Below are 15480 nucleotides of genomic sequence, written 5' to 3'. Positions count from 1 at the left end.
TTCATCTGTGAAATGATGAATTATAGGTAACTTTTCTGGTAGACTTTCTCCAGCTTTAATATTCTATGGCTGAAGCTATCGTCTATTACAAAGGCTGATATACGTATTTTATTTGATCACAGAATGTTTTATAAAAACTTATGAATACTGAAAAAAAGATTTTTCACATAAAAATTAGAATTTACACTGTATCTTCACAAAACAGATAACTTGATCACATTGGGCCAATATTCCTAAAAGTCTACAACGGGCTCTAGCTGAATCATGCTGCACGGTGTCTGCCTTCTCTCTTAAAAGTAGAAAAATGAAAAATAAACGGAGAGCCTCTTATGTTTCTTATCGTTGGTTGAGCTCACTCACTTATGCACATATGTATGTATAATTCCAAACAAACTAGAATTTGCTCATGGGGTACCAATTCAAAATATTCTGGTTTTAGTTTTTTTTTCCACCTTAGTCCATCTGGACTTTTGATGTCCTGATGATCATTTCAGAAAATATTATTGCCTTAATACAAAGGCCTAATTAATTAATCTGGTATTTCACTCACCTGAAGCAACTGATGCTTTTTATCTAACAATTAATTACTTTATGTTTGAATATTTATCATGAGAACGTTCTCTGCTCTTTTCAAATCCTGTTGAATCTACTTCCTGCCCTTCAAGGATGTTTCGGATGACTTGAATGTGCTACGAAAACTTGGTTACTAAGTGAGCACATGAGTGGAAATGACTCCACTCATCGTTCCTGCTAGAACTGCGTATTTGCGTTCGCATTTTTTAATGGACTTGCGAATATGTTCTACTGAGGTAAGGGTTAGGAAACAAGACAGGCGTGAGTTGATGGGGCAGGCTGAAGACACGAGTCTAGGGAGGCCGGCATCACCTGATAAAGAAAACAGCTGTTCTCCATTCCCTCCTCTTGTTTTTCACACGCAGGAGAATGCGTTCACCATCTACACGTCAGGCCTCAAAGAATACCTCCCTTGCAGTTTTGCTGGAATCCCTATTCCTTAGTTTAGAACCAGAGGGGGCGGGGAAGGGCCGCTGTCACTCAATCCCGCTGGCCAATAAGAGGGGGGCTATCCCCGCCTCCTTCCCAGGGAGAGATTGAGAGCATGCGCACTGGGCGTTCCAGCGCCTCCACCCATCAGGTGAGGCTCGTAGCTGGCGGCGCTCGGGCCCTTGGGTGGCTGGGCCAAAGAAGGAGAAGGAAGCCGAGGAGGTCGGGGTAAGAGGAGCCTCTGGAGGGGGTGTCCCTGGCTGGGCGCCCCGAAAGCGCGTGTCCCTGTGGCTGCCGCGCCACCTTGTTTGCGCGCGTTGTCGGGTGGCCGCCGCCCTGCGGTTCGCGGCAGGCTTTCGGGAGTCGGAGGGCCCGTGGTGCCCCAGCGCCGGGAGCGCGCTCCTCCCCACGCCCTCCGGGCCGGCGCGGGTGCGCGGTGCGGTCCGGCTGGTGCCTCCGGCCCAGTCAGCCCGGCCCGCCCTGTGCCGGCTGCGAGGCAGCCTCGCCGCCTGCCCCGGCCGCCCCGGCCGCCCCGGCCGCTCAGGCGAACCGGCGGGCTGAGCGCTCCGGGGCGGGGCTGGAGCCTGAACTGCTCCGGCCCAGCTCAGGAAAGCAGCTTCTGCCTCAGGCTGGACACGAATTGACCTCTTCCTCTTTTTAACGCACGGATTTAGAAAACGCGCTTTAAAATTCTCCCGAGTATAGAAGAACTGAAGATATATATTTCTATAGTAGAGGAACCGTATACGTTTATTCGGAGGCTCATCGTAGTTGGTTTTCTGTTTGGCCTGGAGACTTTGAGACACTACCTTTCTTTGATCTTTTCAGTACCTGTCCTTAGCTGGTTTGCATAAAGCCCTTTACAGATACATAAAATATTCCAAGATGCCTCTCCACCCCACCTCAGCCCACCCCTCTTGTTTTTTAGGTTGTTACTTTCTTTAAATTCAGACAAAAAGAAAAAAAAATGCCTTTCCCGTCAAATGCTATATAGTTTTTTACTCTCAAGTTTCTTACATTTGCTTGGTTCTTATAGACATACATTAATTTTTATTTAATTCAGATCAACATATTCTGACCATAATTATATATAATTTAAAGCTTGCTCGGGATCTGGAAGAAAAGGAAATGATTGTGAAATGCTGTGCTGTTTAGTAATATTGGAGGTGGACATTTCTTCTGGGGTTGGCCTGATATCCCCCCAAGGGCAGAGACTGATAGCAGTGTTCGGCTGTGTCTTGTGATGTGGACAGGCCTCTGCTTTGCAGGCCACTTTGAGAAGGTTGTCTCAGACTTGTGACTAGTTAAGAATTATGCTCTAGTTTCAGACTTAATATGATACCATGTGAACTCATTAACATCTAGTTTTCTTCAGATATTTTACTTCTGCTCCTCCCAATCTCAAAGTCAGTCTTAATTTTGGTTATGATCTCAAACTTTAGCCAGGTGCTGCTGGGTGAGAAATTGTATAAAACACCTGCAGTAAGTGAATAAGATTTGCCATAATTCTGTTTAATTTGAAAGTTTAATGTGTGTGAAAGAGTGAAAAATAATTCTCGGTATAGTGGACTAAACCCAAAGAGTATAATAGTTTAATGGATGGAGGAGCTGAGCTAATGAATGCAGTTAATGTAGTTTATGTAGAGAATGCTCATGTCTGTTTGGAGAGTGGTCACCCTCACATTCGTGGAACATCGTCTATGTCCCTGGCACTGTGGATGCTACAAGAAGATAGCCTTAGATTAATCTCCAAAATATATAAACAGCTTATGAAGGTCAATATTAAACAAACAAACAACCCAATCAAAAATTGGGCAGAAGACCTAAATAGCCCTTTCTCCAAAAAAGACATACAGATGGCCAAGAGGCACATGAAAAGCTGCTCAACATTACTAATCATTAGAGAAATGCAAATCAAAACTACAATGATGTGTTACCTCACACTGGTTCGAATGGGCATTGTGAGAAAATCTACAGACAACAAATGCTGAAGAGGGTGTGGAGAAAAGGGAACCCTCTTGCACTGTTGGTGGGAATGTAAATTGATACAGTCACTATGGAGAACAGTATGGAGGTTCCTTAAAAAACTAAAAATAGAACTACCATATGACCCAGCAATCCCACTACTGGACATTTATCCAGAGAAAACCATAATTCAAAAGACACATGCACCCCAATGTTCATTGCAGCACTATTTACAATAGCCAGTTCATGGAAGCAACCTAAATGCCCATCGACAGACATATGGATAAAGAAGTTGTGGCACATATATACAATGGAATATTACTCAGCCATAAAAAGGAACGAAATTGGGTTATTTGTAGAGACGTGGATGGATTTAGAAACTGTCATACAGAGTGAAGTAAGAAAGAGAAAAACGTATCATATATTAACACATATGTGTGGAATCTAGAAAAATGGTACATATGAACTGGTTTGCAAGGTAGAAATAGAGACACAGATGTAGAGAACAAACGTATGGACACCAGCGGGGAAAGTTGGGGTGGTGGTGGGATGAACTGGGAGATTGGGATTGACATGTACACACTGATGTGTATAAAATTGATGACTAATAAGGATCTGCTGTGTAAAAAAAAAAAAAGATAAAATTCAAAAAAAAAAGATAGCCTTGTCTCTCTAATGTTTATGTTCCAGAGGTAGGGATAGATAATAAATGATATACTAACTAGATCATTTTAAATGGTGATTAGTACTGTGATGCAGTAGGTTAGATCAGCAGAGTGACAGTGGTGACTTCTCACTTCAAATCAAAGTGAATATGGAATGCTCCAGCACGTGATGAGACTTTGCTGGGGAAGAGGAGCACGTCACATGGAGATCATGGGAAGAGCCCTTCAGGGAGAGGAAATGGCACCAAGCAATAGTCCAAGGCAGCCATAAGCCTGGGACATCCTGGATCTGAAAGAAGGCCCTGGAGTTCACTGTCGTAGAAATGGTAATATTTACCCTCAGACTGGGTGTGTGTTCTTAGGAAATAGGTACATTTAGTCATTCTCCAAATATTTATTAAGCACCTATTGTATATCCAGATACTGAGAGTAGAGCAGTCCACAAAATAGACCCCTCCTCCCCCCGCAAAAAAAAAAAAAAATCAAAACTGAAAACAAAAAACCTGCCCTTCTGGGAACTTATCATTTTGGAGCACAGGGTGGAGGGAAGTCCTGTGCTTTATGCTGGTGCTCACCATTAAGAAAGTGAAACTGACTATTTCTGTTGCTTTATCCACACAGGATTTATAGAGCATGAGATTTATGTTAATGGGAATCTTAAGGATTCTACACTGTGTCCAGTAGTAAGGAGGGGTAATGTTTGACACTCAAGATTTCTTTTTAAAATTCCCTTTGTTCTTTTATCTGTGCTGTTTAGAAACAGTCTTGAGAAGATTCTCAGTATGAGTATTGCACCTTGATCCTCTGTTTCTGTCTTTCTCTTTATAGTGTTTATAGATCCTCATAGCAAACTAATTATTGAGATTTTTGGTGAGCACTGTTCAATAGAACTTTCTGCTGTGATGGAAGTCTTCCATACGTGAGCTTTCCAAGCCACTGGCCACACGTGTGATATCTGAACACTTGATAGTGCAGGTATAGAGAATGAGTTACTGTTATTCTGAGCAATAAAACTAGGAATTCTGAATGAGCTTTCAAAAGTGTACAGCAAAAATACTTCAGTGCATCTCAGCTCTGGGCTAGGTGCTGGAGACTGATGTGGAAAGCAGACATCAGAATAACTTGGTTAATGTAGCCTGTGTGCAAAGATCGTACACTGTTAAGTCAATTTATAGTTAGCTGCCTATCTGTCTGTTTATATACATATATTTTAAAGTATAGTCAGTTATTTGGGTCCTTTATTTCTCATATCTCATCATCAGGAGAGCCAACCACTGTTGTCTTTTAGATATCACTGTTAGCAGAATAAGGGAGAAGAGGTGTAAGCTGTTTGGCAGTGTTACCTTGATCCATGCATGTAGTTATCCTAAGCCGAATTCCTCATCTTCCTTGTGGGTTTAGCAGAACTTCATACAGTGTCTGCAGAAAGGTGATAAATTTGGGTTTTCTAAATTGAGTGGGCTCGCCTGTCCTTAATTTTGTTACGCAGGGAAGCAACAATATGGTTTTGTGTTTTCAAAACGTAGACTCTCAGATTTAGTTTCAAATTTTAGCTCTTTCCTTAAACATGTTGCTTATTCTCATTATGCCTCAGTTTCTTCATTTGAAAAATCATAATTATTGTTGTATCTACCTCATAAGCTTGGTGGAAGAATCAACTAAGAAAATACATGTGAAAGTCCTAAACACGATGCTTAGGAAATAATAAGTTAGCTATAGTTAATAATCTTGTTGAATTTTTCTTTCTCTTCCATCATTCACAAGTACTTTTGATTCTTTGCTCAGCACTGAGCTCAGGGAATCACCATGCACCCCTTCTCTAAGGAAATGCCGACCAGTCCAACAGTGGCAGCTCTTTGGATGAATGAAGCTTGGTTATCCCACCAGCAGGAACTTTCTCAAATTTAGGTGCTTGAGTAAAGGGATGAGGAAAACTGGTAGTTTGTAGCTGATTGGTTGATTGTCTAAAGGGGGGAAAAGGAGACCGTAAAAGAAAACAGGAGAAGGCTTAGACCAGAGCCTTGTTGAGTTTTGAGGGTTGAGGGAAATGCTACAGTACTAAGTGGCGATCAACAGGACTGGTTATACTCCCTCTTCGGGGGAGAGAGCAGGCCTCAGCTAATCGTGTGGTTGTGTGGTCCTGATGCAAGGGATCTGACCTGTTGATGCTGGTCCTGTAGATGCAAGAGTGGATCTTTACCTTTCTTCTGTATAGAGTGGGAAAGTTCTTGGTCCCCGGATGTGCAGTATCTTATCTGGATCCTGGCAGCAGGCCCAAATGCTAAGTGTCTTCCCCAAAGTAGAGATTTCCTGTTGCCAGTTCCACTGGCAGCTAAAAGGGCAGTTGGCGAGTTCCTATAGCTTCAAAGGCATATAGACACTAAAGAGAGTTAAGAGTGTGACTTGGAGACCTGGATGTGAGACTCCTTTGTGTGTTGGTGTATTTGTGTATGTAGATGGAAGAGCACCCCTAAGAGAGTACATAAATAAGAAAGAGGAACACTTCCTCATACAGTGTGTTTGTGTGAGCTAGATTTCAACCCTAGTAGGATCATCAGATTTGTACTTGTAACCTCCCAGATGGACTATTTGGAAAGTGTAAGCCAGTAACTTTAAAAATGCAATTATATGACTTTTCTTTTATGTTCTTTAGGTGACTGCTTAGAAAACTGCACAGCCCACCAACAGCTGATGAAATTAGCGAACAAGCAAATCAACTATGTCTTACACTCCAGGAATTGGTGGTGACCCCGCCCAGCTGGCCCAGCTTATCTCTTCCAACATCCAGAAGATCACACAATGTTGTGAGTTGAGTTTTTAAATTGACTTCATTGTTTGTTTTCAATTCTTCATTGAAACTTGGTGGAGATTCAGAAAGGGACAATTAGTGTTCCTCCAAGAGCAGATTTTAAAAGGCTAGACCTCTTTAGAGTAAAGATAGGGAGTAATTATATTAGGAGAGATAACACTTAACTGCATTTTTCTGTAGAGTGTCAGGCACCTGATAAACATTCATTAATGAAAGAAAGATTTAAAAGGATAGATACTTAGGTTTGCATTAAAACTATCAGGTTCTAGATGAGATAAATAAGATTTGATGAAATCTCATAGGTTTGGCCCTGGGAAGCACTGTCAAGCACTATCAGTACTCCTCAGAATATGTATAAGAAATTAAAAGAAAATCCCTGTAGTAGATTTGAACCTATAGAGTTTTTTAGTTTTTCTTTCTGAATCACAGCTAATCATACACCTAGATTATTCCGGTCATTTTGCGATCAGTATTTTTGCCCTCTGGGCATGCCTAAACTCTTTCAGAGTGTGTTACTATGTATAGTTTTATTCTTCAGCCTACTTCATTAAGGCTACTCTCTTTACCAGAATGCTAAACACACTGTGGAACATCTGGAATGTTTTCGGATGACCAACTGTGTTTCTTTAATCATTAACTTCCCAGGAGTTACTATTCTGCCTGAATGACTGAAATGAGTTATCAGTGTGTTTTGGAGGCAGAGGGAGGAAAACTAGATTATAGATAGCTCTGAGAAAGTGCTGCCCTGCACAGCAGTGTAGGATACCCTTGTCCTGATTTGGGGCAGCTCCTGTTTTCTGTGGCTGTCCTTGGAGGAGCAAGGAGGGGGATAGCGTAGAGGTACCACTTTGTCCCCAGTAGGGTCTATAGGATTGGTACCTCAAGGATTGTTCCAGTTTGTTCTGGGGCACCAGCGTTGGCTGGCTCCACCTTGCTCTTCCCGCTTCAGATTGTTCCCATGGTAGCCCAAAGGGCCTCTTCTTTTTGTGGCTCCCTTGCTGCTGATTAGAAATGGTGCTAGTCTGCCTCAGGCTACTTGTGTGAAAATTATAATTTTAATTTGCACGTGTGGAAAATCAGGACCTTTATCCAAGAAAGGAGGCCAGGAGGTCTTTTTCTGTAGGATAGGGCAGGTATCCTGTGTTGGGAAAGCTAAATGGTGTCAGGAATTCTGGGAAGAAGATGAGGAATGACTGTAGTGCATGGTGAGTACAGAAGCCGTGTGCACTTAGTGGTGTGAAAGGTACATGGATTGGAGATGGTGTGTGAGCTCGAACTGGAAGGAAGGAAGCGTTAACTTCAGTCAGGTCACACTCTCTCAGAAAGAGATCAGTTCATGAGACCAGCCAGATGATATGAGGTAGATTGGACCACAGTTGCATATTCATGGCACAGTTGATAGCTAAGTGTGTGACTACATCGTGGTTTGGGGCAGTCTTGGAGTACATGGGAGGGTGATGATAAGAACCGAAACTCTTGTTTTTAACAGCCTTGTGAAGAGCAGTTAAGGAGATTGGGACTGTTAACTCTGAGAAGGTACAATCACCACCTTCAGATATTTGAAGAACTGTCTTGTCTAAAACACGAGAAATGTACTCTACTTGATCATAGAGGCCTCCACAGATGAACAGAGGCAACAGCTTGAGAAAGGAATCAAGGGGTTTTGAATAATCCTAGTTGTTGAGGGATACAATTGTCTACCTCAGGAGCAGTGCAGTCCCTGTTACTAAGCAGCATATGGTGGTGAGATATTTCTCAGGTCTGTAATTAAGACACTGGAATAATAGTTAAACAAATGACTTTTCATTTTTATGTTAAGTCTTTATTCATTCAGCAAATAATTTATAGGGCACCGACTGTTTGCTAGTCACTGTTTCAGACCCTGGGAATCGAGCAGTAAACAAGATCCACAAGATCCTGTTCTCCTGTAGTTTCCAGTGTGAGGAGAAACCGATGGTTTGAAAATTTAATGAACAACATAATTCCCAATGAAGAAAAAAAATGAGAGTGATGTGATGAGAGCAAGTGATGAGGGAGAAGCTGCCTTAGCTTAGGTGGTTCTGTGAATGTGGAAGAGAAGGGGCTGGTAGTGAGAAAATACTGGGAAAGAGCATTTAGATGGAGGCCACAGCTGGTATTTTTAAAAAGCAGTCCAGAGCTTAGGGTGTTCAGAAAATAGGAAAAAAAGGAAAAATCCAATGTGGCCGAAGCACAGCACTTGAGACAAGAGTGGCAGGAGATGAAATCAGAGAGGAGGCCAATCAGGTCACCTAAAGCCTTGGAGGCCATGTGGAGCTTAAATTTCGTTCTAAGAGGCAGGGAAGAGACACAATCAGATCTGCACTTTGAAAAGATTACTTTGGCTGCTGCTTAGAAAATAGGCTTTGAAGAAATAGAAGGAGAACACACAGGCCATGGCAGGGCTCTGATGAGAGCGATGTTGGCTTGCACCAGGGTGGTAGCAAGGGAGATGGAGAGAAGTGATGGATGTACTGTGGAGGCACAGACAGCAGGACTTGCTGATGCATGGGGGTGGGGTGAGAGGGAGAGGGGAGACCAGGATGGACCATGGTTTTTGCTTTGAGCAACCAAGTGGATGGTGGTGAGTATGTACTAAGATGGGAAGAACTATAGTTCAGGAGATGTGGGGAGAGTTTTGTTTTGGCCAAGTAAATTTTGAGGTGTCTTTTAAACATCTAAGTGGGGATGTCAGACATCTAGTTTAGATATATGAATTTGGAGATCAGAGTGTCATCAGAATATAAATGGTATTTAAAACCATAGGTCTGGTCTTCCCTGGTGGCGCAGTGGTTGAGAGTCCGCCTGCCGATGCGGGAGACGTGGGTTCATGCCCCGTTCTGGGAGGATCCCACATGCTGCGGAGCGGCTGGGCCCGTGAGCCATGGCCTCTGGGCCTGCACATCCGGAGACTGTGCTCCGCAACGGGAGAGGCGACAACAGTGAGAGGCCTGCGTACCACAAAAAAAAAAAAAGAAAGAAAGAAAAAGAAATAAAACCATAGGTCTAAAATAATCACAGAGGAGTGAGTAGAGTTCAGAGAGGAGTGTTGGAGCATATAAAAAATGTAGAAGTCAGGAAAGCAGGGAGAAAACACCATAGTCAGGGAAGGAGTGACCAGTGAGGTAAGAAGAAAATCAGGCTCTGCTGGGTTTCCAGAAATTCAAAGAGTGTTTCAAGAATGAGTGAGGCATCATGTGTCTAATGCTGCCAACAGACTGAGTGAGATAAAAGCAGAGAATGGGATCTGGCAAACTGGTGTCTTTGAAAGAATACATCCCCGGCTATATTCCAGGGATGCAAAGCTGGTTCAATGACCACAAATCAGGCCATGTGATATACATACACCACATTAACAAAATGAAGGATAAAAATCATAAGATCATTTCAATAGATACAGAAAAAACATTTGACAGAATTTAACATTCATTTATGATAAAAATTCTCAACAAAATGGGTATAGAGGGAACATACTTCAACATAATAACAGCCGTATGTGACGGGCTTGCAGCTAATATCATATTCAGTGGTGAAAAGCTAAAAGCTTTTCCTCTAAGATCAGGAACAAGATAAGGACGCCCATTATTGCCACTTTCGTTCAGAAATATTGGAAGTCCTAGACAGAGCATTTAGGCAAGAAAAATAGATAAAAGGCATCCAAACTGGAATGGAAGAAGTAAAACTGTCACTATTTTGTAGAGGACATGATATTATATGGAAAACCTTGGAAGACTCCACCAAAAAACTGGTAGAACTAATAAACAAATTTAGTAATGTTGCAGGTTACAAAATCAGTACTCAAAATCTGTTGTGTTTCTGTACACTAATACCAAACTATCAGAAAGAGAAATTAAGAAAATCCCATTTATAATTGTATCAGAAAGGAATAAATTTAACCAAGGTTGTATACTGGAAACTATCAGACATTAAGAAAAGAAATTGAAGGAGACACAAATAAATGAAAAGATATTCCATGCTCATGGATCAGAAGAATTAATATTATGTCCATACTACCCACAGCAGTTTACAAATTCAGTGCAATCCTATCAAAATTACAATGGTATTTTTCACAGAATAAACAGTCTTAAAATTTGTATGGAGCTGCAAAAGACCCTGAATAGCCAAAGCAATCTTGAGGAAAAAGAACAAAGCTGGAGTCATCACCCTCTCTGTTTTTAAACTCTATTACAAAGCTAATAGCAATTTAAACAGTATGGTATTGGCATTAAAGACAGACACATAGATCAACGAAACAGAATAGAGAGCCTAGAAATAAACCCATGTGTATATCGTCAGTTAATTTACAGCAAAGCCAAGAATATACAATAGAAAAAGGACAGTCTCTTCAATAAATCATGTTGGGAAAACTGGACAGCCACATGGAAAAGAACGAAATGGGACCACTGTCTTACACTACACACAAAATTAACTCAAAATGGGTTAGACTTCAACATAAGACCTGAAACCATACAACTCTTAGAACAAAACATAGGTGGTAAGCTCCTTGACATAGGTCTTGGCAATGATTTTTTGAATCTGATAACAAAAGTGAAGGCAACAAAAGCAAAAATAAACAAGTAGGGCTACATCAAACTAAAAAGTTTCTGCACAGCAAAGGAAACCAAAAAGACAAGAAATAACAGGTTTGGTGAGGATGTGGAGAAAAGGGAACCCTTGTGCACTGTTGTTGGGAATGTAAATTGGTTCAGCCACTATGGAAAACAGTGTTGGAGATTCCTCAAAAAATTAAAAGTAGAATTACCATACAATCCAGCAGTATCTTTCTGGGTTTTTATCCAAAGAAAACAAAAATACTAGATTGAAAATGTATCTACACTCCCCTGTTCATTACAGCATTATTTACAGTAGCCAAGATATGGAAGCAACCTAAGAGTGAATGGATAAAGAAGATGTGGTGGGTGGGTGGGTGGGTGGGTGGATGGATGGATAGATAGATAGATAGATAGGTATACACAATGGAATATTATTCAGCCATTAAAAGAAAAAAAATGGAATCTTGCCATTTGCGATAACATGATTATACCTCAAGGGCATTCATTGTGTTACCTGAAATAAGTCAGAGAAAGGCAAATACCGTATGATCTTTCTTATACGTGGAATCTAAAAGAAACCCCAAACCAGAAAAACTAAGTTCATAGGTATGGAGAACAGATTGGTGGTTGTCAGGGGTAGGGAGTGGGAGAAATGGGTGAAGGGGGGTGTCAAAAGGTAAAAATATATATATTTTTAATTTAAAAAAAAAAGATGGTTCACAAATTTTGATAATTCAAAAAAAGAAAAAAAAAAGAAAGGTGGTTTCCTATCCACGTTCCAAGTGTAGATGGGGAGGAGGAGGCAGAAGGACTGACCTCTTCCATTTAAAGAGGCTTCCTAGCATCCTACTCACCTCTGCATACATTATTGACCAGAATTTAGACAGTCACATGGCTACACCCACTACTAGGAAAGCTGAAAGCATCTTTTAGCTGGATTGCAATGTGCTCACTAAAAATGGGGACTGCTCCACTTGAGAGAGAAAGGAGAAATCAGTATTTAGGAGACAACTAGTAGATTCTACCATGGAAATAGAAAGAGGGTCAAAGAAAAGGTGCATTTTTTTCCACTACAGAAGAGAGATTCTAGTGAGAGTATACTAGCAAAAGAATTGTCTTTTTTTTTTTTTTTTTTTTTTTTTTTTTTGCGGTACGCAGGCCTCTCGCTGCTGTGTCCTCTCCCGTTGCGGAGCACAGGCTCCGGACCGCAGGCTCAGCGGCCATGGCTCACGGGCCCAGCCGCTCCGCGGCACGTGGGATCCTCCCGTACCGGGGCACGAACCCGTATCCCTTGTATCGGCAGGCGGATTCTCAACCGCTGCGCCACCAGGGAAGCCCCAAAAGAATTGTCTTTGAAGGTGAGAGGCGATGGGGAATAGACCACTAATGAGTGGTTTGCCTTTTATCTACTGTACAGATTTGGTGCAGAGTGTGATGGGTAAAGATGGAAAGTTTCTGTCTGAGTGTTTCTAAATAAAATAGGAGGCAAAGGCATCAGATAGAGAATGGGAGGGAAAGTTGTTAGAAGTTTATGGAAAGAAGAGAAAGTGCATTACTTGTAGTTTTGACAGTTGAGAGAATGGATGTACCAGGGAAGCAGAGAAGCATTGTGTGGCAGTTTGAGTACCCGTTTGAGGTTTGGGTTCATGAATTTAGTGAAACCAGTCATCACGATATATATTTTTAATTCTAAGATTCAATGTTTAAATGATAGGAAGTTTAGATTTCGGTAGAGCAAGTTATTGGTAAAAGTCTAACCTACCAATCCAAGGTGCATCACTGATAAGGGCTATGCAGAAATCACGTGGAAGTGAAAGGGAGAAGTGTGAAATTTCAGTTCACTTTTTTCTACATCTGGTAATGCTAATAATACTGGATGTGATTAAATAAGATGGTACTTTGCACCACATTAGGTGCTTCTCTTCACACTGCATTTGCATCTTTTGAATTTGTGTCAGTACAAATTATCTAATTTTACAAAAGAAATCTAAAGAGAAGGTACTGTAAGTAAGGTAATCCCCTTGTACTTAGAATATGTACATCTGTTCAACTAAAGCTAAAGTCTTTCTGAGTACTGCAGTGGGAAAAGTTTGTTTTCATTTTAGCTTTGATTAAAATCAACAAAAACTTGTAAAATATTGTTGTATGGTTTAATTTATACCAAAAATATATTGAGTTGTATGGTTTAATTTATACGAAAAATAGCAATCAAAAGACTTTTGGTTCTTGGAGGAACCCAAGAATAACATTTAGTAAGACTGGAATTTTGTGAGTTTTTAAAATAGTATTCTGGCAGTTCTGTTTTGCAAAGAGTAGGATAGATGAAACAAAATGTTTTTAACTTAAGTGGTTTTTTTTTCCTGTTAAACTACTTTTTGTTAAAAAATTAATCTATAGTCTTATTGATTTGCTTTACTTGTGAAGTATTTAAACCACATTACAATAATGTAATTTATATTAAACATAAAATATTTAAATACTATAAATACATAACTGTAAAATATATTAGACAGAAATAAAATTGTATTAAATAATACCACTTTCTAAGTATAAGTAGTAAACAGATGTTATAAATTAGAATTTTATTAGAGATTTCTCTGTGGAGCATTTAAAATGCTTAAGAAACTATTTTTATCCTAGGGGAGAAAGTGTTCTTTTGACTCTGAGTCAGAAAGGTGTCTGTGCTCCATCCTTTGCCCTGGCGTTGACAGTATTCTCTGTCACTGGCCCTAACACAGCATTAAATCTTTCTCAACCCAGTGCTCTAGGCAACCATTCCCAGTAGACTGGAGTTGCCATCTAAATAAAACCGATTGTTATCCAAGGTGTGGAAGATCATAGTGCATCAAAGACATGCTTAGATTTAGTTCTCAAACTTTAGATTTAGTTCTCAAGGTTTTTTTTTAAAAAAGTACCATTTTCATTAGCAGTATGTGGAAAGGAGATACACACTCATTTACCTTTTTTTTTTTTTTTCTTTAACATCTTTACTGGAGTATAGTTGCTTTAGAACATTGTGTTGGTTTCTGCTGTATAACAAAGTGAAACAGCTATATGTATACATATATCCCCACATCCCCATCCTTTACCCTTTAACATCCGTCTGTATTTTCTTTGAGACAGGCTCCTACCTGTGACATATAGGACAAGGATAAGCAAGCCTCTGTGGGTTGAAAATGCTGAACCTATTATATGAGGTGAACCAGAGTAGGGTATTTCACAGGGGCCCTTCATCCTGGAACAAACACACACAATACAGAAAAATGGATTCGGGACACACGGAACACACAGAAAGAACTCGTGTTTTTGAAAGAAGCAGATACACATAATTAAACATTGGGTTTTTTTTAACTTTTAAAAAAATAGAAGTATATTATATATATTGAGTTGTATACCAATTATTAGTATATAGCTCGATGAGTTATGTTACACCACCACACATGTCAGGAAATAGAATATTACCAGCCCCCTGAAGCCCTTCTCATGCTTAGAGCCCCCTCCATACTCTCCAGAGGTAACCAGTGTCCCGACTTCTAATGTCGTTGATTAATGTTCCTAGTTTTTAACTTTATCTAATGGAATCAAGAAATATGTTTTATATTAAAGTTCTTTCTCCCATTAGGTTTGTGCAGTTCATCTGTGTTGTTGCAGGTAGCTGTCAGCCATTTGTTTTCATTACTGTATTCAAGTATACCACATCTAATTATTCTTTCTGCTGTTGGTAGACATTTGGAGTGTTTCTGTACTTTTGCTTTGTTTGGTTTTGTTTTTTGCTTTTATGGACAATGCTGAACTTTCTTGTAGGTTCTTTTATTTCACATGTGTGTCTAGGAATTGGGTTGCTGGGTCACAGGATATATATATGTTCAGTTGTAGTAGGTATAGGTAAACAGTTACCTAAAGTAGTGGCTCCAGATTGTACTCCCACCAGCCAGGGTATCAGAGTTTGTGTTGCTCCAAATCCTTGCCAACATTTGGCATTTATAGTCTTAAATTTTACTCATTTTAGCTACAGTGTGTCCCAGTGTGATGTATATTGCAATTCCCTGGTTAGAATCAGACTTTCAGAATGTAGCTGAGCTAAGAAAATCAATGGGACAATAAGAAAAGTTTCTAATTACGCAAGCTGTGTGTGCGTGCGTGCTTGCTGTTTCCCGAAATCACATCCAACAGCAGTGTGGCCTGAGTAAGCTTATTTTGCCTTCCAAGGCATGATTTTCTTATGTATTTTTTCTGTGGGCTGGATTATGGTCTGTTCCAACTTTAACAGGCTATAATTTTAACCAAGTTAAAGTTGTAAAAAATCCTGAAAGCTCTTCTAACATATGCAGGATTATTCTCTTTGTTATTAAGAAACCAGTTGCCATATCTGGACCCATCATGCATTGCTTTTAAACTCCGGTAATGGAAACAGTCATTCACAAGTTAGCCACAAGTGGAGTTCCACTAAGAGTTACGTATCTAAGTA

General features: G+C 40.3%; 1 protein-coding gene across 1 annotated transcript in view; it reads left to right on the top strand.

Moving 5' to 3' along the window:
• Positions 1–1102: 1102 nt before the first annotated feature.
• The window catches only part of STX7 (syntaxin 7), a 46550-nt gene continuing 32172 nt past the window's right edge, over positions 1103–15480 (top strand). The window contains exons 1-2 of the mRNA XM_059082884.2: positions 1103–1230; positions 6286–6436. Of these exons, the coding sequence (XP_058938867.1) occupies positions 6352–6436 (85 nt within the window). The 5' untranslated portion in view covers positions 1103–1230; positions 6286–6351. The remainder of the gene's footprint in view (positions 1231–6285; positions 6437–15480) is intronic.

This window comes from Kogia breviceps, chromosome 13, assembly GCF_026419965.1.
Source record: "Kogia breviceps isolate mKogBre1 chromosome 13, mKogBre1 haplotype 1, whole genome shotgun sequence".
Lineage (NCBI taxonomy): Eukaryota > Metazoa > Chordata > Mammalia > Artiodactyla > Physeteridae > Kogia > Kogia breviceps.
The sequence above is the reverse complement of the archived record's forward strand: the minus strand, read 5'-3'. Positions and strand labels throughout refer to the sequence as shown.